A 26,748-nucleotide genomic window follows, 5' to 3' on the forward strand; every position below is an offset into this window, starting at 1 on the left:
TGTGAAGCTGTCCCATAAAATATAGTGCTGGTTGCGGGCCCAACCGTGTTCTTTACGGTCATATTGCATGAACAACAATATTCAAACATAACAATAACTCAGGTTTTCACATACCTTGTTAGTTGTATTCCGTCTACAATTCCGTACCGTAACAATCCTTATTGTTTCTAAAAACGATTCTCTGATAACTCCCGTTTATCCAAACAATCTAATGTTATGATCTACATCCTGATGTTATCCTCTACATCCTCATATTATCCTCTGAAACTTTTTCATAGTGAGTTCAGGGCTGCCAGTGAGATTTTCTGAAGAACTCCCGATCATGGCCCCACAAAAACTCCAGATCCAAACAAAAAGCTCCAGCTTTTAAAAACACCGAAAATACTGCTTGATTGTGTACAAAAAATGCCAAACTAGCCAAAGTCGACGGGAAAATAGCACGCCTGGCAAAACTCTTGCAACTAGCATGTTGCTCCAGGAGGGTCAAAATAAAACTATGCAGCAAATATCGCGTCGATTGCGCAAAAAAATGTTGCTTTTTTTCATAACTAACTTTCTTAACACTATTAGCGTTTTAGCACTTAAAATATTCTAAAAGTAGCAAAATGAAAGCCTATAAATTATGGTCCAAAAACCCCAGACTCAAAAATAAAACCACAGAAGTGCATTAAAAAAACAAGCTCTGGCAGCCCTGAGTGACTTTGCCTGAATATATCTTTTTGACTTTAACAACGATAACTTCGCTTGCATTGTGATGCGACTATGCACGCATTCATGTGATTATGATGTCACAAACACAAGAACAATAACAACTTGAATACCACCATCTACCCAATACGCAAAATTATTTAGAAATATGCCGTATATTTCCTTGAAAATGACCCCTTTCTGAGGGTCCGATTTTGGTAGACTTTTAGTATGTTATTTAGTATGCCCATTGGTAACAGAATCCGTTGAAAAACCTTTTGTATCAATTTTTTTGGGGTTAGGTGCCTTTTTTCCGTATATTGACTCGTCTATAAGGCTATTCAATCAACTACGGTGTATGTTTCTAGGCAAACGATTGAAGTAGCCTCATGGATAAAACACGTGTCTGTCGTTATCATCTTTTGCTACCAATTCCATCGTTTAAGCCAGGGCTTCCCAAACTATAGGTGGGTCACGACCTTAAATGGGATCGCAAATCGTAATTTTAGGACCGCCAAACAAATTGCAAATGGGCCCACAATACACACTGGTAACTGCTTGTCAAAAAGTAGCAAAGAAAATTATTTTCTGTCATGGGGTCGCACAATAAAAAACTTTGAGAAGCCCTGTTCTACGCCACTTCAAGGCCATACATATTTTTATTGCTAAGTTTGTCTTTGAAGTCTTCTCAACACATCTTGCTTGCTACAACGGGGGAGGACATGTGTTTCACAAGCATGCACTATAACTTCCAAGGTAAGGCCAACATAAAATAACTAACATTTTCAACGGTAAAAGTAATGTGACGAAAAACAAAACGACATCAATTAATTTTAGCAACAGGTTATCAGCTATCAGTGTTGTTACAAAAATAAGTTACAAAAAGATAATAACAATCTTTAAGCTGATGCTCATGATGTTAATATTACTTGGTTGAAGTAAGAAAAAACCAGTGTTGTACGCGTCATTGAAATATATTGACGGCGTCAGCGTCAGCGCGAATTGCCTAAAAACTTGACGGCGTAAAGTACTGCGTAAGCTCTTAAAAAAATTGACGGCGTCAGCGTCAGCGCTAATTTCTAGCGCTATTTTTTGCCAGCGTGTTATAAAACGGAAATATATCAACCAAGTTTAGGCTATTGGCTAACAATAGCTATAAATAAAGAGCAGGTGGGCATATTATGTTTTGAGACTGTATTGTAATTAGCTGCTTAGCTTATTAGTAGGGCCATTTTAATTTGACTTAAAAAAAAAAATTTGACTTTATTCCTAACGAAATTGCTTATTTATAGAGGGTACAGTTCTTTCTTGAATTGATGCCACTTACCAAAACATAATATTTTGTCGATTTCAGACCCAAACGTAATATTTTGTCGAAAAGTCAAGGTGTTTTATGGATTATAAAAAGTTCGTTGTGTTTTATAGCGATAGGAAATTCTCCACAAATCTAACTTTTGCTGAAGACAGAAGACGATTTAGGTTGCTTAGGCATTTTTGTATTACAGAATGTCAGTAGGCTATTCCTAAAATCAAAACTGTTGATCTTCGAAAAGACCATATTTGTGAAGAGGGAGTGTTTTATAAAAATTATTTAAATACGTAACAATGAATAAACAATGGACAATCTGCGATAAAAGTTACTGCTGATCCGTGGTCATTGTGACATATTTCCTGCTTTTATGAGTTAATATGGTTTAATTGTGTCGCAGTTCCTGATTTGCAATGCTTCCACGAGGATTTTGACAAAAATTACTCTCTAGAGACACAGAATTAAGTTTGTTAAAAGCCATAATTTGACAAATTTCGATTTTGTTATCAATTTTGACTTTATTTTGACCTATAAACTTCTTAGAAACAGTCCTCTAGGTGCTGAAAACAACTTTATTCTTTGATTTGTGGATAAACGAGGTCCTTAAAAAATTTTGACTTTATTGACTTTTGCGGGCCCTGTTTATTAGTTATTTCCTTGCAGAAAAACAAGCATTTCAAAACGTTTGTCTGACAATCTGCTGCGTTTGGGACGCATATTGTCCTTTCCAAGTGAAAACATAGTTATTTCCATAGCAGCGCTGGGTGGTATTGGTGTGTTGTATTTCAAAAACAAGTTGAAAACGTTTAGGCTACTCCGAAAGGTATCACTGTTCCAAGCGTGCTGTGATAGTTTAGCATGTAGCCTATAAATCTTTTAACGAGGTCCACTGCACCAATATCGCTCTTTTCAGGGGCATAGAGCTCTTGAAATAAAGTATCTTCAACGTCCGCGATGCCATTCCTGGATTTTTCGCTTTCTGTCTCTGATCCCTCGTTCTCAATACATGGGTGATCACCATTTGGCGAACTTCTTCCGCATGTATTCCAGGGAGCCATTCCAACCAACGCGAAAGCGGGTAATTCGGATGAGTCGCGTTGGCCAGAATACATTGTGAAACTTTTATTGTGTAACGAGATTTTCCATGAAAAAAAAATGACGCATAGCGCTTGACGCTTAAAATCGGCAAAATACTTGACGGCGCTATCACTTCCGTCAACTGAAAAATAAATTGACGGCGCTAGCCTCAGCGTCAACAAAAAGTTGACGCCGTCAAATGACGCCGTCAAATGACGCCGTCAAATTGACGGCGTCAACGTACAACACTGGAAAAAATATATTCGCTATCGCTACCGTTTACAAAAATGTTGGTAACCTAGCCTAGAACCGAACCAAGGGATACCAGAGCCGAAGAGACCAGTTCTATACTGAGCTGGTTAGTTCCGGAAAACCAAGATGTAGGCTATTCTAAATTTAGGGGGCAGAAAATAATTTTGAAAAGAAAAATTTAGTGCAATTGAATTCAAAGACAGCTTTACTGAACAGAAAACTAAATTGAAAATAGACTTAAACAATTAGTTGAATCACTGTTTCTTCTTCCGTTGGGTGTCTTAAATGGGAAGCCAAACTTGTTAATCACAGTAAATACGGAAATCAAGGGCCAAACTCTGGACTGTTTTATATATAGATTGCATTAGCTTTTTATGTATGTGCCACCGATGTATTAACCTTTTTTAGATATGTAGACCTTCTTAAATATTTCATTTCGCCTCAGTAGTTTCTTATGCAAGACTTTTCTCTTCAATATTTCGTTTTTATATGTAAAAGTGTTTGCTAGCATAGCCTTCGCAACAGTAACTTCTTCAAATCGGCAATATTTCATAACACTGTAGGCTACCGCTACAACTGAATCCTGAATATTAGCGATTACAAGTATCTCGATGTATACGACTGAACGCACACGACTGAGTAGTATTACACAGGCATTAGGATATAACCGACTTATAATTAATTTTTAAAGCTTGCCATCGCACTAGCATACTGAAAAGATGATGCGTTATGTCACGATTTCTAACGGAGAATATGGTAATCATATCCAACCACTAAAAGCAGTATGGAGTAGAGATACACTCTTTTTTGACCAATCTAATATAGTGTGGTTTTGATGGCAGAAAACGCCAGTCGTTACCAAACAAGAAAATCATCACATTTTTACGTTTATTCAACCTCCACCCTCACTCTTGAGGGGATGAGTTGGCATGAGTGCGAGTGAATATAGTTTTAATAACGTAAGGTCAGCGGAGATTTGAACCCTTGTTCTATCGATCATGAGCTAAATGCGACACTATTAAAACCACAAACTATTCATAATCACGTAACGAAATCCGCCTTTTGCATTGATTCGAACACCTTCAGACATTGTATCAATGTAATCCTGTGCTAACCTACTTGACAACTGGCCCTGCACTTACCAAAGAGTGATGGAAAAAGCTCTGAAACTGACAAAAAAAACTGAATTAGTGTCTTGCTACCTGATGACATGACGATGATGTGCTATTTTAGGGGAAATTTTCTTCTAGTAGAATGAATTCTAGTGATGTAAGCCCTTTAGCGGTTTACGAATAATGCATTTTAAGTCGTTAGAATAAAGACGAGAGAGGACCAGCTGATTCTAAAAACAAGCAGTGGCTTTGTAGGAATTTTATGATTATTTTTTTAATTTTCATCAAAATTTGAAATCGTTTGAGCACAAAATTATAAAACACACATAAGAAATATTTCGACAACAAAACATCTTTGATAAATAGTGCGGTATTGCAAGCCAGTAATTTCCCAATGGAAAGTACCAATCTAATAAGATAGATCATTTCGACAAAACGATATCTTTCGATCAATACACATCTCGTCATTCATTTAGAAACAATGATATTGTCAGATTGCTTCAAATAAGGTACGGAACGATCTTTTGGTCCAAACGAAGTTTTATAGACACTTGGAATACAATCTGGCTACAAGACTGGACGTCTAATGGACATCTGAATGGACGTCTAAATGGACGTCTAAGCGAAGTGATCACCATAAAAATGCTAAAATTCAATTCAAGTATTTATGTGTTTTGCCTTGAAATTCATACCCAGGCATAAAATAAGTTCTTGGTTACATGAATTAGACGTTTGAAGACTTTGAATCAATGTAAAAAGTGACTGATGTTATCGTTGGAAACAAACACCAAAAAGGAACGTAAACGTTGATCTGATGCAAAAAATATGTTTACATAAAAGTATTAAAAACAGGGCAAGAGTAAATTAATGTACTTCCAGTTACTAACAATTCATTAAGCAACTTGAATTGTGAATAAAATAAACGAGTAAAAAACAATATTGAAAGTACGATAGAACAATAATACAAAGTGTTTACAAGACGTATTGCTGCTTTACTTTGTTTCACGGAGCACAGTTACGTAATCATGTGACATTTAACTCAGCAACGGAGTCAATTTTGAATAATATTTTGAATTTACGAGATAAAAGAAACCGATGACACATTTAACTTCATATGAATATAAATTAAACCTTACAGGTACATATTGGTTGGTGATATGTTGCAGTTTCTAATATTTCAAAATTGTCTGACCCCGATGACGTGTCATATGTGCACAAAAAGAAAAACCTATTACGATTATTTACGATTGCACGAATAAAACCCGCGCAAGGGCACTCCCATGGTTTGGCAATTTACTGGACATGAAGAATAAATGTGGTTTAACAAAGTATTGAAATACTTTTTTATCATTTCATAAACATTCAATAACTATTAGTTTATGTAGATTTTAATTAAAAAATAATAAATAAAAAATTGCTCTTTTTTTCAAAAATGACTAATTATAATTTAATCAGTACTGCACTATCATTTATCTTCCAACTTCTATGTTTTCTTCATCCTCCTTGACAGTAGCTTGTATCTGGGTGTAAATGACAATGTAGTGACAGGAATTTTGTCGGATCTTTTCTCCGTAGTTTGTTCCAGCTTTGAATCTTTATAACGTTGCTTTTGGTAATGTTTTTATTATTTAACTGATAACTCAACGAAACCTGCAAAAATGCAATACACAAACGTCATTCTGATGAAAATGAAGCATATGTGTGACGTTTTACATAAATATAGCATGTTTTTAAAGTCACTGACAACGTTTATACAACCAAAGGTTATATTGCAATTGCAAGCTATTTTATGTTCTTGAAAACACCACAATGAAGCTGACAAAGCCTTCATCACTTTAATTATGCTGGTGTTGACGTTATTTCCAAAAAATAAATAATATTTGCAAAACCACAGTAGTGTACTTATATTCAACAATGTGTTTCAATCTGTTTGTGGTATTCATGCCATTTATGATACAGGCCTATATAAAAATATCTTAAACAGGGAACCATGCAAAAACCAAAATTTAAATGGCAATTTTCATACAAATAATGGGTTTCTTTTCTGCGGCGTTGTCGGTTGCAAATCACACACTTTTTTTGCAGCATTTCGCTTTGAAACGGTTGAAGGAATGTAAGCAGAATAATGCTGACCAGACAATCGGGCAAGATAGCCAGACTCAGAAAAATTTTCTTCCAAAATCAAGTTTAAAATTAACCCAAAAACAAAAAACAATTTTAGCACACTTGAAACAACCAAAACGCATTTGTATTTCGGTGTAAAAGATGTTTTGGTTTCTAGTGTTGCCAAAACGTTCAGTAAAAAAGGTTTCGTTTAAAAAATGTCACTAATTTTCCATAAACATGTGTCAACTTCTCATCAAAAATTACGGCGGCCAGCCAAAATTGGGTTTTATTTGTCGTTTACAGCTCGGTTGTAGAGAACCAGTGATCTATAAACTCACCCAGCTGTGGTCTAAAATATTGACTGATGCCTGACAATCTGAATATTATCTGACAATCTCATATTGTATCAGTGATCACCCTCAACACACAAGAATTCTTTGGCAAAAGCAGTGTTTCAAAGGCGTTTTAATTAAAATTCACTATGAGAAAGAAACGCATTTTAAGCGCTAAACTGCGGTAAACTTGACCGCTAGATGTCAGGCAAGTGTCAATCTTTCAACACAAACGTTGTCACGGTGATGTTAATGTGTTATGCGAAGAAAGAACCGCATAAACTTCACTTTGCATAAAAAATAAAAATTCTCTGTAAATGATTAAAATTGGAGAAAAAATTCAAATGCAAACCTAGTAATTTTTTTCAACTTTTACAAAATACAAGTCGTTCTCTTTCTGAAAAAGTAAGACCCATACAGTTTGGCAAACAAAAACCAGAATTATGGTGATTGCAAATAGTGTGCATTTTTTTAGGGGTTGGGCCCTTTAAAGAACCCGTGGCAGTTAAAGGGTTAACGCAGTTTTAATCAAAACTAAATGCAAGCAGAAACAACAGAAACTTTCTGTTCAAGTAGCGCGACTGTTTTTAGCCGTCGTTCAAAAGCAACCAGTTACCAGACAACAAAGATACTCACTTGTTTTAAGATACTCGTGGAATTGAGATTGGACAGACCTTCCAGGTGTGAATGCAAAAGATCGGATTTATTTAAGTTAATCCCGAGTCTATTTTCAATCACGTACCCCAGCGTGACGTCGTCTGGTATTTTCAAGTTGTCTGACGTTCTCGCCATTTTTCCGTTACTGCAAATCAAGAAAATCGGTTGAAAGGTAAAATAAAACGTTTGTAAAGTAAAACTATCACTTAGTGTGGCAAAGTGAGTTTTCAAGTAAGTTACTTCTATATAATTTTATGTTTTGTGACGCTGTATGCCACAAAGGTGTGCAGTAGATTTTAGAGCGTTACAAATTCAATAGTTGCAACGACCACTACACCAAAACGTGCTGCGTTATTGAGCTTTTTAAATCTCTTTATCATACATTCATCCCTTAAACGGCAAAACGTTGGTAGGCCTTCTTCCTATGAATACCGCTTAACGCATTGTTAAAAAGCACTGACAGTTCGTATTGTTTTTTTTGTACCATAAGCAGGCAAGGCATAACAACATAGCAAAGTTCAGCATTATAAGAACACATTTCAACTATTTACAAAAAAGACCATCAATTGAACGTTTTCTGTTAAACTTAATCTAAACATATTGTTTATAACCCGGTTGTTGTGTCTTGCCTGCTTGTGGTACAAAAACGCAAACTCTCTCACGAAACTGTTTCATTTTGCTGCTCAGGCTTCAGAAACACAATTCAACTTGATGCGACTCAAATCGCTTTTATCAAATTGCGTATAATCTACAAATTTGACAGAAATTGACTGTAAATTCTAAAAATCACTAATTTGTTTTGTAGTACCTGCACCATGGAGCCATCTTGTTTGCTAAACTCCTGGAAATACACACTCCAGCGCCTCCAGTACCAAACCAAAATGCTAACCGATTTTTTTGGTGGTTAAGCTGGAATTATAATTAAAGTTATCAAAAATTGCTTCAAAGAATTATGTTGTAAATGCAGTAGAACCATTGACCAGAATCTCCTATCCTCATTTACGTAAAACCTTTTTGTGTGGTTGATTAAATAAAATTTGGTTTTAACTGGCACTTTTTTATATCCCAACTACATACCACAATTGAATAAAAAAATACCAGTAACCTTTCAGGTACATGTAACTTCGTACAAGTGAAAATTGCATGACTTTTGACTCCTTTTTATTTTTTTTAAATTAATGTCTAAAGAAACATTTAGGTGGAGACCAATGTTTCGATCTTACGGATCTTCAGGCAATAAAATGAAAGTAGATAGTTGTCTTGAAGTTTTGCACGGGTGGTGGTTTTCAAGAGTGATGATTAATGCCCAATGACAAGTGATTTACTTTTTAATTTCGAACTTTAGCGAAACATCATTTAACATAAGACAAGTTTAAAAAAAAAAACGAAAAAAAAACGGAAACTTGTCTTCCCGTCTACCTATTCTTGCTTTATGTCAACTTACATGAAACGGCTGTTTAAGACCTGGTTTTCCGAGATATACGTCATCGTCTCATCTGTAACGTCGCAACAACGTCACCAGCTCTTTGACGTTGACGTAATTATCGTCATCAAAATGACACCAGAATCTGTAAAACGGGATTTCGGTTAATGATGTCATTCGAAACGTTCTAAAATCTTTGTTCGACAACCGCGGTGTTGTAATGATGTCATAATTATATAATTTACACACCGATAAAAGAGATGAAGGCGCTGTAGCAAAAAAAGTGGGTTGTATTTTGATTTAACGCGTTAACTTATTAATGTGAACAGCAGCTGTTGGGTATGATATTATCTTTGAAGCGTTAGAAAAGGGTGAACCAAAGTAAAAAGTCGGCATACCTCAAACCTATATCGACATTTTTTTATTGGAGATGTTAAGATTTTTCTTTAAAAACAAATTGTCAAAAGAACAGAAAAAAAAACTTTCAAAACCGAATAAAGTTTTCTTCAAATTTTGATATGAAAGTTTCTCATGAAATACTGCTTAAGAATAAGAACTTTGGCAAGCGCTGTGTTGGCAAGCACATATAATCATTAGGGTGGCTCGTTTTTGAACTTTTTTTTAATTCTCTCGGGGTAGTGGGGAAATGGTGCCAATGAGTGAGAAAACACTCATGACAAAATTTGAGATTCGTAACAAATTGTCTTCAGCCTCCTCATAGGGCTCAAAAATCGAAAAATGGGGTCAAAAACGCAATTTTTCCAAAAATATTTTTAGTTTGGGTAGATACATGAACTTAAGAAAAAAAATTGGAGTCATTTAAAGTATTGGTGATAAACTGTTTTATTTTGATCAACAACGCACGAGTACAAAATAATTGACATGGCGAGAAGAACACAATAATTTTTTTTTTCTTTTTGCGCAACGTCTCAAGTAAACATTTGCGCAACGCAACACAACAAGGGGGGGATTTTTTGTTAATATAATTTTTTTTCTCGTTAATATAATTTTTTTTTTTTTTTTCGCGCAACGCTCAGAGTTCAAGATGGATACCACTACATCTTGCAGGTTTACAAATTTACAAAACAGGTTTACAAAACGTTAATATAATTTTTTTTTTTTTTTTTTTTTTTAGCAAACATAGCCAGGTCAGAGACTTTTTCCTCACAGCTTCTGAAAATTTCCATTTTGCTGAAAATTTCGCATTTTTGTTTGTGGTTACATAATATATAATTGCGTTAGACATTTTACCAACTATAAAACGTCATTTCATTTCTCTTTATGGACCTGCCCTGAGCTGTTGCGTCATTTTTTAATGAAATTAGGTTAATTTGGTAGGAAAAAGTGACGTCTTTTATTTGAATTTACGTCACTGATGAAGTTTGTAGTTATGTAACCACAAACAAAAATGCGAAATTTTCAGGAAAATGGAAATTTTCAGGAAAATGGAAATTTTCAGGAAAATGGAAATTTTCAGAAGCTGTGAGGAAGGTGAAGGAATAGTTTAAATGACACCAATTTGTTTTCTTAGGTTAATTAGATATGTCTAAACAATATTGTATCTACCCAAACTAAAAATATTTTTGGAAAACTTGCGTTTTGACCCCATTTTTCGATTTTTGAGCCCCATGAGAAGGCTGAAGACAATTTGTTACGAATCTCAAATTTTGTCATGAGTTTTTTCTCACTCATTGGCACCATTTCCCCACTACCCCGAGAGAATTAAAAAAAAAGTTCAAAAACGAGCCACCCTAATAATCATGTAACCATCGTTGGTTTAATATCAAACCCTAGACAATCTATGGGCTTGTTTCTGGTTCAAGAAAATGACCCCTTTACTAAAATTCATTTAATCTTAGTTGCTGGTTTAAATCTTTTTCCTCGGCTTTCTCAGCCTGAAGATGGAGGTTCAAACCAACAGCAGTTCTTTCTTAATCTCAGTGGATAAACCTTTTTTATTTACTGAAGTTACGCGCCTGTCTCTGTAGTACACCTCTGTGTATGAATGTGCAGTTAGATTTATTGTTATGGGATGGTGGCTGATTAGATGACGGCTTATGGTCTTTCGCTACCAGCCTGATTACGTCATAATCTAATCAACAGCTGCAACTTACAATGCATTGTTTTTACTCTTCGTTTACTCTGCTTTATGGTTTATATGTGGGGCTAATGAAACAAAATAAATTGACTTGACTTTAGCAAATCCTTTTTTATTAGCAAATCAGCAAAAACATTTAAGTTAAACGACATTAGAAAGTTTACAAAAACTTAATGGTCTACATTAAAACACAAAAATTACAAATTCAACAACAACTTATATGTGGGTTTAAAATATACTCGTGACCGATGCACGAGCCTTTATTCCTTACTTTTTATTGGATTTCAGGTAGCCATCATACTCAACACCTAACTTGCAACTGAGGTCTTGTCTAAACAGAAGAAAATAGATTAGTTAAAATTCCGATTGTTTTAAAGGTAGTGAGTTCCATACTTGAGCCAAGCATCGAGGGATAAGATAAGTTTCTCATTGTACTTTGAAGCTACTGCCTACTGGCACTAACGAGAGTAAGGTGACCTTTGTCTCGGCTACTCCACCCAATTTATTGCACACTGAATAAAGGTGGGCGGTGTATTGCAGCAACCAGCCTTGAGCCGGGAGTTGAACCGGGTTTGTATGACTAGAAAGCGAGCGCCTTATCCGTTGCGCCATTCCATTGCAATGTTTCTTTACCAATGTAATGAAGAAACGTTAACCTTAGGAGCAAAATGGTTGGAACGCTTGATCAATTTATCCAAAAAATATAGAGCCCAAGGTGTGGGTGAGTTTGACGTTTGCTGAACATAAGTTTAGCATCAACATTTTGAGTTGTTTATTTTTTGATTAAACGTTAGCTCATTTGATGAAAATTGTGCAAGTTAAAAATTTAAGAAGCTCTCAAAAACCAATACGGTTATTGGTTTGGTGGCGGAGGCTGGTTACTTTTTCTTGCACCTGCTTTGGTTTCTTTCAGCCAGAAAATATTGCTTTTTTTTCGTTTTAACGTTGAGTGAATGCAAAAAGGCACAGATGTTGGAAAAAGTATAAAACTGATTAATCAATTGCCATTTCTGACTTTGAAAAACCATTTTTCCCCAGGTATTCTCGTTTTGTCAGCATCGAGCAAAAGCCAGAGGTGTACTGTACATTCAGGTTAATAATCACGCAGAAATATTTCATTGCTTTTTACGAGTTCAACGTTTCACAACGTCGGATCTACGAAACAAAATTGAAAATGCTTAACTTTAAATTCTTTGATCAACCATGGTAGTAAGATTACATTGTTTACCAACATGATCCAAACACCCCGACAAAGACTTATTTAAAATTAAATGTATTACTCTTTATAACTTGGTCAAACATTTATCTCAAACGAAATCTTACATTAAACAAACGTGTACATTGTACAGGACGATATCTAACGTTTTAATAACATTTCCGTGTTTGTTTTTTATAATGTTGGTTACTTACCTCAGATGGCCAACATTACAAGAAGTATTGATTAAATGACCACCTGAAAAAAAAACAGTGATTTATTTTAGAATTTAACATTTTGAAATATTGGTATGGTTTACCTCATCTAGAAAATCAGTCGTTTATTACGTTGATTCAACGTTTGCAGACGTCGAATTTATGAAAAAAAAGAATGAGTTTTGCTTGCTGGAAATGATTTTGACGAAAATCAAAGACAAATGAGGGAAATCGCCAACTCTTGAAAACGAGATTGCCAATAAACGACAAATGGTCTTTGTCCTCGGTAAGAAACAAATAGCAGTGTTGACTTGTTGCTTTGGGCCAGGCGCGTAGCCAGCAAACAATTTCGGGAAGGGGGGAAATAAGTATTCCAGCACATATACGTGAGCCCGGCAACGAATTGGTGGAACCGAAGCACCCAGAGAGGGGTCTGAGGGGCTTCTCCCAGATATATTTGAAAAAAAAAAAAACCTCAAAATTGCGCATTCTGAAAGTACTTTCAGCCTAAATCAATAGTAAAACTTTGTCAAATGACGTTGTAACGAAAGGTGAAATGTTTATTCAAAATATGTCGAGGGGGAATTGCCCCTTTTACTCCCCATGACTGCGCCCCTGGTCTAAGCCATATGTTTTTTTTTACGACTATTTGCCAAAGGCAAACACAGGGGGAATATGATAGGCAGTAAGAACTAAAGCGGTAACCCATTTGTATTTTTGAAAAATTGGAAAGTAACAAAAATTGTCTTATTGTTTCACGTGTTAATTTATGCTCAAAATGGCTGCATCAATTTCGGTTCTAGACATGTTTGAAGACATATTCTCTGTGCAACACTTCAAAACGGTTGCAACATTTGAAATTTCACAAATTTGTGTTCTCAACCCAAAGCTTTCTTTATTGGATGGGAATTTTAAATTGTTAGCATGTCAAGCTGCTGAAATCATAATCTTTGTTCCAGGTACGTTTGAGTTGAGATTTGTCGCCATGGTTCCTTGTTAATTTTATATTAGGTTTACAATGTCATCACGTTATTACCCGACTTATTCTCACTGCGTTATGCAAGAAAGAACACAATCGGTCTTTGGTGTGACCCGACCTGTAATCGATCTCAGATCTGCCAGCACGGCAACAACCACTCAGCCACTGAACTGGCATTCGATTTGAAAGCGTTTCGCAAAAGAAACAAGTCTTTCATTTTTTGGTTTTAAAACGTGTTTCGAAAACATTACCCAGCCAACAAATCAGGCTTGTTTTGCATTCTGCAGTCTGCAGACGTTGAATTAACATGGAAAAACAACTGATTTTCTGGCTGGTAACTTACACTAGTGTCCTTCAGTGACCCTCAGAGTCCATGACTGTTATGTACGCTGTGATGCTACAGCGATGGTGGGTTCAACTTTGTTAAAATGAAACAAAAAAGGTCATATGATGTCTTTTGTTTCGAACAATGTTAATAAAAATTATTTAAACAAATTATCTCACCTGTGAGCTTATCGTATTTCTCATCATAGTAATCGGTGATAAAGAAAGTCTAGAAAGTACAAAAATAAAGGTTTAGATAAATTCCTTCCTTGAAGCTCTGGTAAGTTATAATATTGTACGAGGCTTGCGTTTCTAACTAAGTGTTCCACGAGAAGCAGTTAAATCGTGGAAGCAAAAGATCCAAGACTTCATTTTTACCGTTGAAAGTTTAAGAACACTCCCCGAACAAGCCATCAAGAAAGTAAAATCGATACCTTTTACGTTGATTCAACGTGTACAAACGTAGACTCAATATAAAACGAATGAACTGTAGCAGATTGGTTTTGACCAAGTGGCAAATCATTGGCAGCACATTAAATAAATAATTAAAGACCCAAAGAACAGATGCTCGACAGACTCATTATTTAAAGATAAGATAATGAGTGCAATTACCATCAATAAAGTTGAAAACCGCTAAAAATACGCTATTTCGCATCTATTTAACGTTATATATCACCTAACAATGGCACATCAAAGCGGAATTGACAAAACCAGTTGATTTCCACACGGCATGTGAAAAATAGGAATCAAACTAAATGTAAACTCAAGTATAACTAACTGTTAAAATTATCACGGTTTGCATTTTACCAGCTAGGCTCCAGCAAGCTAGATATTGTAACCTCTTAATTAAAGCTTGCTAACAACCCATTGGCAAATCTTTAAACAATCGAATAATTTTTTGTTTTAAAAATGTATTTTGACAACCACTTTCCTAGGCTTGTGGTGTAGGGACGAACAAGCGACAGGGCGCCTGCTCAAAGCCTCACTGTAGCAGTCTTTTTTATAATACCAAAATATATTTGCACCTAGTAGATAAAGAAATAAAAAAAAAATGATGAAGTAGGAAGTAAAAACTAAGCTTTTATCTGTTTATATCTTTTCGAGGTTGCCAGTTCATAAGATAATGTAAAACAATGACCGAACAAAAAAAAATTGACATTCATTTCTTTTTACACTGAGGAAATACAGTTAAATGAAATTACATCACAGGTATCAATGTCATGTGCAATAAAACAACGTTTTTCATAACTACCAACACAACAAAGCATGTCTGCAGAAAATCAATAAGTATGGACTGTTTTATGAAACACGGCATTGAACCGGATCAATTTAATGTATCACGAGATGACTTTCGAGTGGATGGGTTGCCATTTGTAGCAGCTGCCACACGTTTCTGAAATAGTTGTGCTCTTCAAGGGCCTAAAAGTAGAAATTTTAAATCGTTTTCCATCATTTTTTGTTGTAACACAGCCGGAGACGAAAACAAAAACAAATGTGACAATATTAATTATGAGCAGCAACGTGACAAGCTCATTCAACTGAACCATGTCGGTGGGTTTTTGGTTTCAAGAACTTTCTTTATTATGAAAAGAACATTCGTTCAAACCAAAGTTAATCTTCTTACTTTGAAAAAGAAATGGTCTCATAAAGGCTAACATTTAAGTTTTACCCTTACTTTTTGTCTGAAACGTCTTTCAACTAGAAATTAATTCGATTGCGATATAAACCAAGTAAACGTTGCTAGGTTTTGCTAACTAGAAGACTGGATAAAAAGTGGCGTGCAATTCACTCGAGTGAATACAGGAACTTGAAGTAGAAATCTATGGTTTAACGCAAAGAGAAACATCCCAACACTTCAGTCTGGAACGAACAATGTTGTTTTGAAACTAAACATTTATTACAACTCTCCAAATGCATTGTTGGGCTGCAGGTTTTTGGCTGGAAATATTCCAACAAATTCATTACTTTTAGATTATAAAAACGCTACACAAAGTCTTTTTTAGTCGAGCGAAAAATTGCTTTAAATGCAATGCTTCTTGTTTAAGCTACAAATTCAATCTTTCCAGCAGTTGAGGTTCTGCTGAGAATACAAAGTAGTATCCGGTCATTCGTCGATTAATCGTTTTCTTCACTTAAGGGGGCAGTACTACTTCGAATCGCATTTTTCGTGTTTGTTATAAATAACAGTCTACACACGAAAGTTCACCCACAAACCATATATTGCTGGAAAAAGGAGGAAACAAATATCCAAAAACATTTACTTTGTTAGGCTGGGGCAATCCATTAAGGGTTTATACCATTTTGAATTTGGACATAAAATCAACCGATTGTCTCCATTGCAGCCCTAAAAACTCGAAAATGGCTAGAGGTAGGGACTTCAAACTGTATGGTGATCTAGTAGGGTATCCTAGCCATAAATTGATAGAGGGGATTTCTTTTAACTCTTTTTTTTTTTTTAATATAAAAAATTTCATAATTGCTATGCATCGAGAGCAAATTTGACTTCAGGATTTGGTAATAGAATATTTATTACTCTGAATATTAAAACAAAACTCAATCATTATGTCCGTAAGGGCCTACTGTACATCTGTTAAAAATCTTTTGTTCCCACTATTTAACTGCTTCTCATGGAACATATAGATAGAAACACAAGTCTCGTACAATTGTAAGTTGCTAGAGCTTCAAGGAAGGAATTTATCTAAACCTTTATTTTTGTATCATATTTTCTAGACTTTCTTTATCACCGATTACTACGATGAGGAATACGATAAGCTCACAGGTGAGATAGTTTGTTTAAATAATTTTTATTACTAACATTGTTCGAAACAAAAGACATCATAATGACCTTTTTTGTTTCACTTTAACAAAGTTGAACCCACCACCGCTGTAACATCACATCTTACATGACAACCATGAGCTCTGAGGGTAACTAAAGGACACTTGTGTGAGTGTGAGTTACCAACAAGCAAATCAGTTTTTTTTTATGTTAATTCAACGTCTGCAGACTGAAGAATGCAAAACAAGCCTGATTTGTTGGCTGGGTAATTTTTTCGAAACACGTTTTAAAACCAAAAAATGAAAGACTTGTTTCTTTTGCAAAGCGCTTTCAAATCGAATACCAGCTCACTGGCCGAGTGGATATCGGCCTTGTGGTTATCGCCGTGCTGGCAGATCTGAGATCGATTACAGGTCGGGTCACACCGAAGACCGATTGTGTTCTTTCTTGCATAACGCAGTGAGAATAAGTCAGGTTATAACGTGATGACATTGTAAATCTAATCTAAAATTAAAAAGGAGCCATGTCGCAAAACGACCCTAGCAGTTGTAATGTAGAGCGACAATAAATAAAACCATAACATATTATTATTCAAATCGAATGACTGATTTTTGACTAACAAAACTTTGTTACTTGAGGGATTTCATTATCCTCAACTCAAACGTGCCTGAAACGACGATTATGATTTCAGCAGCTTGACTTGTTGACAATTAAAAATTCCCATCCAATAAAGAAAGCTTTGGGCTGAGAACATAAATTTGTGAAATTTGAAATGTCGCAATCGTTTTGAAGTGTTGCACTAAAAGAGAGTATGTCTTCAACATGTCTGGAACCGAAACTGATGCAGCCATTTTGAATATAAATCAACAAGTGAAAAAATAAGACAATTGCTATTTTTCAAATTTACAAATGGATTACTGCTTTAGTTCTTACTTCCTGTCATTTTCCTCCTGTCCTAGCCTTTGACAAATAGTCTTAAAAAACATATGCCTCAGATCAGGGTCGTAGTCAGAGGGAGTAAAGCGGGCAGTTGCTCCCCTCGAAATATTTTGAATAAACATTTTACCTTCTGTTACATCATTTGAAAAAGTTTTACTATCGATTTAGGCTGAAAGTACTTTCAGAATGCGCAATTTTAAGGTATTTTTTTCAAGTCATCTGGAAGAAGCCCTCAGACCTCCTCTGGGTGCTTCGCTTCTACCAATTCGTTGCCGGACTCACTGATATGTGCTATAATACAGTGCTTCCCAACATTTTTTAGTTCGCGACCCACTTTTAATGCAAGTTTTATTGTGCGACCCACAATGAGATATGACATCTTTATTGTGGCATATTTACTACTGGCTTACGTACTGAAATAGTTAATGCGACACATCTAATTGTTACATTGCTGCATAATTGTTATGATAATGCAATAATTTCTCGATCTAATAGAAAACAGGGTGCACAATTCATGAAAATGGAAAGTCAACAAATGAAGTGAAAATAAGAGTAGCGATGGCGAAGCCGCAGTAGCCTACTGTTTAAGACCAAACTGCGGCTTGTGAGATTCATAGTAATGTCGGTATTTTTTAGAAAATTTTAACATTCAGAATCATTTAGAAATGCTTCGCGACCCACCAATGGGTGGCGACCCACCGGTTGGGAAGCACTGCTATAATGTTTATTTGCCCCCTTCCCAAATTATTTTGCTGGCTACGTGCCTGGCTCAGAGCAATAAGTCAACACTGCCATTTGTTTCTTACTAATGACGAAGACCAATTGTCGTTTATTGCTAATCTTGTTTTCAAGGGGAATACGTTGGTGATTTCCGTCATTTATCTTTGATTCTCGTCTGAATCATTACCAGCAAGCAAACCTCATTCTTTTTTTTTCATTAATTTGACGTCTGCAAACGTTGAATCAATGTAATAAACGACTGATTTTGTAGATGAGGTGAACCATACCAATGTTTCAAAATGTTACATTCTAAAAAAGATTTTCTGTTCTTCTAGGTGGTCATTTAATCAATACTTCTTGTAATCCTACCCATAAGAGGTGAGTAACCAACATTATAAAAAACAAAACACGGAAAAGTAGCCTAAAACCAGGTGAAACAAAAAAAGGAATTATTCCTTTTCACTTAAACTTTGAGCAAACAGTAGTTCTTTTGGTTTCACAATGTTTCACTTAAAAGCAACGTTAGATATCGTCAAGTACAATGTACATGCTTGTTTGATGTAAGATTTCAATGTAAGATTACAATGAGAAACTTTTCTTCTCATCCCTCGATGCTTGGCTCAAGTATGGGACTCACCACCTTTAAAGCAACATTAACACAATCGGAATTTTAACTAATACATTTTATTCTTTTTAGAGAAGACCTCTGTTGCAAGTTAGGTGTTGAGTATGATGGCTACCTGAAATCCAATAAAAAGTAAGAAATGGTCGGTCACAAATATATTTTAAACCCATACTATAGGTGGTTGTTGAATTTGTATTTTTTCTGTTTTAATGTAGACTATTAAGTTTTTGTAAAATTTGTAATGTCGTTCAACTTAAATGTTTTTGCTGATTTGCTAATAAAAAACGATTCACTAAAGTCAAGTCAAGTTATTTCAATAATAATCAATAGAACCACATATAAACAAACAAGCAGAGTCAATGAAAAGTAAAAACAATGCATTGTAAGTTACCTCTGTTGATTAGATTGTGACGTAATCAGGATGGTAGCGAAAGACCATAAGCAGTCATCTAATCAGCCACCATCCCATAACATTAACAATAAATCTAACTGCACATTCATGCACAAGGTGTGCAGAGGCAGGCACGTGACTTCAGTAAAGGAAAAAGGTTTAGCCATCGAGATTAAGAAACTACTGGTGTTGGTTTGAATCTTCATCCTCAAACTGAGAAAGCCGAGGAAAAAGATTTTAACGAGCAACTAAGATGAAATCAATTTTGGTAAAGGGGTAATTTTCTTGAACCAAAAACAAGCCCATAGATTTTCTATGGTTTTATATTAAATCGACGGCGATTACGTGATTGTGTGCTTGCCAATACAGCGCTTGTCAAAGTTCTTATTCTCATGAAAATTTCTTAAGAAACACTGCTTATCAAAATTTGAAGCAAACTTCATTCGGTTTTGAAAGTTTTTCTTCTGTTCTTTCGACAATTTGTTTTCAAAGAGAAATCTTTACATCTCCAATGAAAAATGTCGTTATAGGTTTGAGATTTGCCGACTTTTTACGTTAATTTACCCTTTTCTAACGCTTCAAAGATAATGTCATACCCAACAGCTGTTTACAATAATAAGTCAACATGTTAAATCAAAATACAGCGCACGTTTCTTGCTACAGCGCCTTCATCTCTTTTATCTGTGTAGAAATTATATAACAGTGGCACCATTACAACACCGCGATTATCAAACAAAGTTTTCGAATGACGTTTCGAATGACATCATTAACCGAAATCCCGTTTTACAGATTCTGGTGTCATTTTGATGACGATAATTACGTCAACGTCAAAGAGCTGGTGACGTTGTTGCGACGTTACAGATGGGACGATGACGTGTATCTTGGAAAACCAGGTGTTTCATTTCCTATTACCGTAAGTTGACATAAATCAAGAATAATTAGACTGGAAGACAAGTCTCCGTCTTTTTTTCAAACTTGTATGTTAAATTACGTTTCGCTAAAGTCCAAAATTAAAAATTAAATTAATTCTCATTAGGCTTATTAATCGCTCTTGAAAACCATCATCCCATGCGAAACTTCAAGACAATTCTCTACTTTCATTTCACTGCGCTGAAGAGATTTGTAAGATCGAAACATTGGTCTCTACTGCCGTTAAAAATGTCTTATTAGACATTAATTTAAAAAAAAATAAAAAAGAGTCAAAAGTCATGTAATTTTCACTTTGTATGGAGTTACATGTACTTGAGAGGTTACTGATATTTTTTATTCACTTGTGGTGTGTTGGTGGGATATAGACAACGTGCCAATAAAAACCAAATGAAATTCAAAAATACTCAATTCTGCTTGCCATAGCAGCTACCATGGATTCATGGACATACCGTACTTATTCAGTTAGATCAATAAGCAAGTTTTTTAGATCGTTTGTTGAAACTAGGTACTGTAGGCTACATTGTAATTTGGTGGTGCTGTAGGAAAACTTGCTAATGACGTAGCTTTCAAATACAAACTTTGTTTTGGCGTGTTCCCATATACAGTATTTTTAGGTAGAATAATAGGAAAGTCCTTTATTTAATCAATCACACAAAAAAGTTCTGCTTAAATGAGGATAGGAGATTCTAGTCAATGGTTTTACTGCAATTAAAGCATTCATAAAATAATTCTTTGAAGCAGGTTTTGACAACTTTAATTACAATTCCAGGTTAAATACCAAAAAAAGCCGATTTCAATTTGGGTTGGTACTGGAGGCGCTGGAGTGTGTATTTCCAGGAGTTTAGCAAAAAAGATGGCTCCATGGTGCAGGTACTACAAAACAAATTGGTTGTTGTGAGAATTTACAGTTCACTTCTGTCAAATTTGTATATTGTATGCGATTTGGTAAAAGCAATTTGAGTCGTATTAAGTTGAATTGTGTTTCTGAAGATGCCTTGGCAGTAAAAAGAAATTAGACCAGGAGCCAGGTCATATACATTTGTGATATTTATTAAAAAGCTTAGATCAAACGAAAACCAAAAACAATTTACCTGCACTCAGTTCAGTTTGTTTTTATTTTTTTATTTCTGACTATCACAACGAAGCCTATGCGCAGACTACTGGAAACAAAACAAAAAAGCAAACACATTCATTCAGTGTGATGGGTCACGGATGTGACTGCTTTCTGCCACAAAGCAAGTCCAGCCGTGGTTCAGTGTTTGTTAATGCAGGTCTCAAGGCGGTTTCAATGCTGTTTAGGTTGGAACGGTAGGGGAAATGAAAACATTTTAGATAAATCATTTTGAAATTTTGGTTTCCAGATGTTCAATTTTTTTATGAACGCATCAATTTTTGGTTTCAATCCAAAATATTGACGTTTTCTCCTAGAAGGGACTAATTAAATTCGTTTACTTTTTCAAGCAAATCTGACATTTGGCATAATTCCAAAAGTTAGATGTCATTGCGAAAATGGTGGACCAAGACTGAATTTTATTCTGTTGGAAAAATCATGATTTCGATTTTCAATGTAAATTGGCTAGCCATTTTAAAGCTTCGACTTTTGAAAGCCACCTCACTTCACGATGCAGTAAAAGAGTTTTAACTCTGATTCCATTTTTCCACCTCTTAATAAAGTTAATAACTGTAACAGCATCTCGCACAGAAGTGTTAATATGCAGTACCTTGTGCAAATTGGTATACTTTATGCGACCCCTGAAGTTCATTACGCGACCCCTTAGGGGGTCGCGACCCCCAGTTTGGGAAGCCCTGGATACATCACAAGAAACAGTATGAGGCAATATAAGATGATTTTAATGAAAGTTTCTAACTTAAAGATATAGGAACAACATGACTTGATATTATGATCAAAATGAACACTTTTTGTTTGATTATACGCAACATGGTAACATGCAAAATGTTTCAATCACCAGACATAATACTTTGTCATTTTTATATACCGGTACCTATATAACTACGAAAGGTAAATAGAAAGTTTAGATTGTATATCTTACTGTAGATAGAACATACGAACATAGACATGCTATTGTTAGCAAAGTTCCAAAAGCTGAAGCAAATCTATCACAGATCCTTGTAGGCACCGTAGCCTCTTTTACGACAGTTACTTACAAAAGACAGCTTTAAACGAAAACCGATTTAAGTTTACAAGAGGCAGATTGACGTTTTCCGATTGTTGAAGTGTTGTTGCCGGGAAATAATTCCATTCACTAGGTGCCGCTGAATGGAGAGCAGTCCTGAAAATGCGTTGCTCAAGCGTACACCCCGAGAGTCAAACCAGTGCCGCGTGATCTTGAGGCGGGCGCGCAACCACTAAGCTAACTGGGCGGACCTAACTATCCCTTTCCTTACAATTTGTGCAGAAGTGTAGACTTTGCAGTAGAACTCATTGACTCATCGACATTTCCAAGGCACAAAGGGACAGGAGTTAAGGGATACTTGAAGACAATTGGTAACTCAATATGATTTGTCACAGCAAGAAAAAGTAGTCGCCCAAACAGGTCTCTTGTCCCTTTCACTTCTATTATTCCTTTCTTTCCTTGTTCACCACATTTGCTTTTACAGCATCATAAAAGAAGTTTCTGACTACTTTCCTGTAGATTGGTGACTCAAACCTGAAGGTAGATATTAAGCAGTCTGTCTTGAACTCAGAGTACATCTTCTCGCCAATCTTCTTCACTTGCAGAAGCTCACTTGTGATTTCCTCAGATGTAGATTTTCTACTTCCAATGAATACAAAACATCATTCTCAACAGGATCTGCAAATAGATATGTAGTTGTGTACACAACAATGAGGATTTTTTTTCAAATCTGATGTATCTCTCTTGACTCTTGATGGTTTCAGCTCTTGAGCAGTTTCATCGTTGAGCTTTCATCATCAAGCTTCCAACAACATCACTTCTTGTTGCTCTAAGAATATTCCACCTCTTACGTGCACCAAAATTCTGTGTCATCGATGCTATCCCTGTCAGTCTTGATGTCAGCATCTGCATTTACGGTCTGTTCCAACGTACGATCAACATCACATCGACTGAATGCTTTTGATGTTCGTCTGATGCTGAAAGAGGGCAGGTCGATTTTATACTTTTTTTGGAATATTGAAGTGAATAATATACCGGTAGTTAGATTTAGCTGAAAAACTCACTTCTGTGAAATATCAGCCATACCGGATGAGAAACGGCTTGCGGAAATTCATTTGAATTTTTTTCGATTTTTGAAAGAAAATTACATTACCGCTAGATGGCGCACAACCAACTTCGAAAATGGCTGCTTATTTCTCGTTTAAACTGCTTTGACTCAATCCTTCGGGCACTCAAAATGAAAACTTTTATGCTCAGGCGTACTCTTCGAAGTAAAAAATTATTAAAAATAAAAAAAATATTCAGTATACGCAAACTACAGTAAGTGAAGATAAGTTGGTTGGTTGAGCTACAGCTCGGACTGCAATTCGTCGTTAGTAGGTATGACGATAATAACCTTTAGACGGAAACGGCGGTTGCATATTTCTACTGAGAGCTTTGGAAACAATTGTTTTGTGACGATTTTCGAAACCGTACGAAACTTGCGAAGCTTCCGAAACCAGTTTTACACATCTCTCCACACTTTGCGAATGTGAAGGTAGCCTACATCAGAAATGTTCGGTTTCCGATCGTTGTCAACGAATGATTGAAGGTCCTCGTTTGAAACTTCCTGTGTTAGTGGTGGGTTTGCGCTTTCTAGATCGCTAATATCCACTAACTCTTGCCACTCGTAACTTCCTGTGTTAGTGGTGGGTTTGCGCTTTCTAGATCGCTAATATCCACTAACTCTTGCCACTCGTTTGCATTCCAGTTGACTAATGGAATCTTTTTCGTTGCCCTGTGCTCGCTAGAAAAATACAAAAATAAGTTAGCGGCTGCTAAAATTCTTACTATCGACGCCAAGACATAACAGTTTAGACTTTGCTGCTGTCTGTAATTTTTCGCCGATAACTTTGATTTTTGCTTTGGCTCGATCCAGTTTGGACTTATTCATAATAATGAGACGGAGATCAACTTCAGGTCTCAAAAGATGTTTTATGTCATGTAATAATGCATTGCCAAGCGATGATAGTCACTCCTCACAAGCTCTAAACGGAAAAAATGAAATCTTACGTTGTATTCGCAGGCCGGCACTCTTGCTTGTCCTAAAATAAAACATTATGACATTAAAAAAAGTAACTTACTGTAATAATAAATCTGTGATACAAATCAAATGTTACTGGCCTAAATTATAAACATTCAAACATCAGGGATTTATGGCAAACAAAGGTAAAATAGTTTCGGTATATAAATTTTTAGGTTACTTATACTCTTTGTGCACTGAGCTTATTAAATAACACCAATATGATACACGTGTTGATTTTTTCATTGTGGTACCAATTCATATGTATCACTTTCAATCCACTAAATAAATCGTGCTTACCTTGTCTGATGCCGAACTTGACGTGCTTGAGCTTCTTATTCATACAGGTAGTCCTGATGGTCCAGGTATATCGCCTTCCTCCTCGTGTAAGTCATGGAGAAGTTTTTGTAGCCGTTTTTCATCATTTTGTGCTTTCAAAACCAATGACATCAACCAATGATATTTGAAAGATACCTTTAGGACCAATTTTTTTGCCTTTGATCCATCAGATAAGCTCTTTTTTCCAATGGAATTTTGGCATTTACAGAGCATGCACAGAGAATGTGCTCTTTCTTGCAATCCAAGAGCTTGCAGTTGACTCGAGTATCGCTGCATGCCACAACTTCCAGCGAACAAATACATGTCCAGATTAGCTTTTGCTTGGCCTTTTGCGTGTTTGCATTTTATATCCTTAACCAATCTCAATAAATCTTTAATTTTTCTGTTGATGGCTTTGTCAGAAATCAAACGGAGGAGAGGATTTACTGTCTGCCAGATAGTAATTAAATCCTCGCTGATGCGCAAAACAATACCCCAAATATTTCTTTCAATTTTAGCATTGTTGAGGTGGTAATAATATTGAATTAGTTGTTTATAAGTGCAGGGTTCCGTTTTGGCAAGCTTGCAATAAGGGCCTCCTCCATGATGCTGTTCACTTTGTCGTGTTAAACACGAATTGTCTTTTGGCACGTTTACATAAGAGTTTGTAAACAAGAAAGGTTATCACATGCTAGGTGGAATTAAATAAGATTTGAAAAAGCTTTATTTAGATCAACTGACTCACTGGCTTGTCAAATCATTGCTCAAAACGATCTTATATCTGTAAGAAGCGTATTTCCAATGCTGTAAGTTAATGATAAGTTAATTACTCAATCTAATGGATAGCCTAAGTATATAGAGACGCGTCAGCCTTATAAAAACCACTACAGTATATCACTGAATTAAGTGCTTAATTTCAATTCGAGCTAAACAACAACTTTTTCACTGTCCAGCCAGGTCTCCTATTCATATAAAATTCCGCTAACTTACTGTGATTAGGTAGGCCTTCTCAGGGCCTCCAAGAGCCCTGCCGGGCCCCGGTGCAGATGTTGTTACCGGGCCCCCCCAGAACGACATGTCGCATGATATCTCACAAATCACAAGCAAAATTTGCGGTGCGTGTTAATCCACAAGGCTAATGCACACATGGTGTTCTGGACAGTGTTTCTATTTTTAAATCAGATCTGTTTAAAATATAATACAAAGAATAATTAGGTTTAACACTCCATTAATTCACAAAGAATGCAGTATTATAGTGGTGTTTACAACTTTAAAGTCATAGATATAGGATATAGCCTACCAGTTACACACAGAGATAGAAATGGCAATACTATTCGGCATGGCTGACATAGCATTGCATATGTGTGCACAGGGGCGCCAGAAGCGGGGGAAGGATGCCCCCCTGCCCTCAATTTTTCTTTGAATGGGAGGCAATGGTGCCCTTTGAAGGTCATGTCAGCTACTGCACATTTTGCAATATAACAATTTCTGCTATTCGCTTTTAGCCTAATTATAATCTTTCATTTTTGCCTCAAAATAATATCCACGACACAAAATTCTGTATCACAGTAGGTTACATCATTATAACATAGCATGATGCCCCTCCATGTGATTGTTCTTTGTATACCGGACTCTTGTATTATTAACTTACTCGATAATGAGCTGATAGAATCATGGATGAACATTATCGCTATATCCAGAGGTGGGCAGTAACTAGTTAAAAAAGTAACTAGTTACATAACTAGTTACTTTTTGAGTAACTGTAACTTCGTTACTTTTTTGAAAAAGTAACGATAAGGGGTAACTAGCTACTATTTTATCGTTTTTCAACAGTCACTAGTTACAGTTACTTGATTTTCCAAACAAAAATAGGTCGTTTGTTTTTCAGTTAATGGCAGTTTTTTTGTAGTGGCCAAATTATTTGTTTGGGAGAGATTATAGGCATTCGGCGACAAGAAGCGAGGCTGTGTACAGAGAGGAGCTGGGTAAACTGCGAGATAGGATTTTGCGGTGTACCAGCGACAGAAAGGAGGCCGCGTAAACTGCGAGGTAGGATTTCGCAGTGTTCTATAAGGATTGATGTCTG

At 35.8% G+C, this 26,748-nt stretch overlaps 1 protein-coding gene and 1 pseudogene across 2 annotated transcripts; one reads left to right on the forward strand and one right to left on the reverse strand.

The window, feature by feature from the left end:
- Nucleotides 1-4,711: 4,711 nt before the first annotated feature.
- Nucleotides 4,712-25,217, reverse strand: LOC145770086 (beta-1,3-N-acetylglucosaminyltransferase lunatic fringe-like; annotated as a pseudogene). The gene is made up of 9 exons (XR_014289129.1): nt 24,645-25,217; nt 24,335-24,366; nt 13,947-13,995; nt 12,464-12,506; nt 11,325-11,384; nt 8,977-9,100; nt 8,341-8,441; nt 7,512-7,677; nt 4,712-6,087 (listed from the first exon to the last, which is right to left on the reverse strand). The product of XR_014289129.1 is annotated as a beta-1,3-N-acetylglucosaminyltransferase lunatic fringe-like (transcript).
- On the forward strand, nt 15,312-21,045 carry LOC145770127 (beta-1,3-N-acetylglucosaminyltransferase lunatic fringe-like). The gene is made up of 6 exons (XM_082581713.1): nt 15,312-15,317; nt 16,497-16,545; nt 18,537-18,579; nt 18,899-18,958; nt 20,007-20,130; nt 20,917-21,045. Exons 1-6 carry the CDS (start codon nt 15,312-15,314, stop codon nt 21,043-21,045), a joined length of 411 nt encoding a protein of 136 aa, XP_082437839.1.
- Nucleotides 25,218-26,748: the final 1,531 nt, after the last annotated feature.

This window comes from Aplidium turbinatum, chromosome 5, assembly GCF_918807975.1.
Source record: "Aplidium turbinatum chromosome 5, kaAplTurb1.1, whole genome shotgun sequence".
NCBI classification, from domain to species: Eukaryota; Metazoa; Chordata; class Ascidiacea; order Aplousobranchia; family Polyclinidae; genus Aplidium; species Aplidium turbinatum.

Excerpts from the sequence above, each read along its gene's own strand:
- LOC145770127 (XM_082581713.1), top strand. Across the intron at positions 16,546-18,536 it reads GGAATACGATAAGCTCACAG|GTGGTCATTTAATCAATACT; the intron begins GTGAGATAGTTT and ends CTGTTCTTCTAG. Across the intron at positions 20,131-20,916 it reads GTGTTTCATTTCCTATTACC|GTTAAATACCAAAAAAAGCC; the intron begins GTAAGTTGACAT and ends TTACAATTCCAG.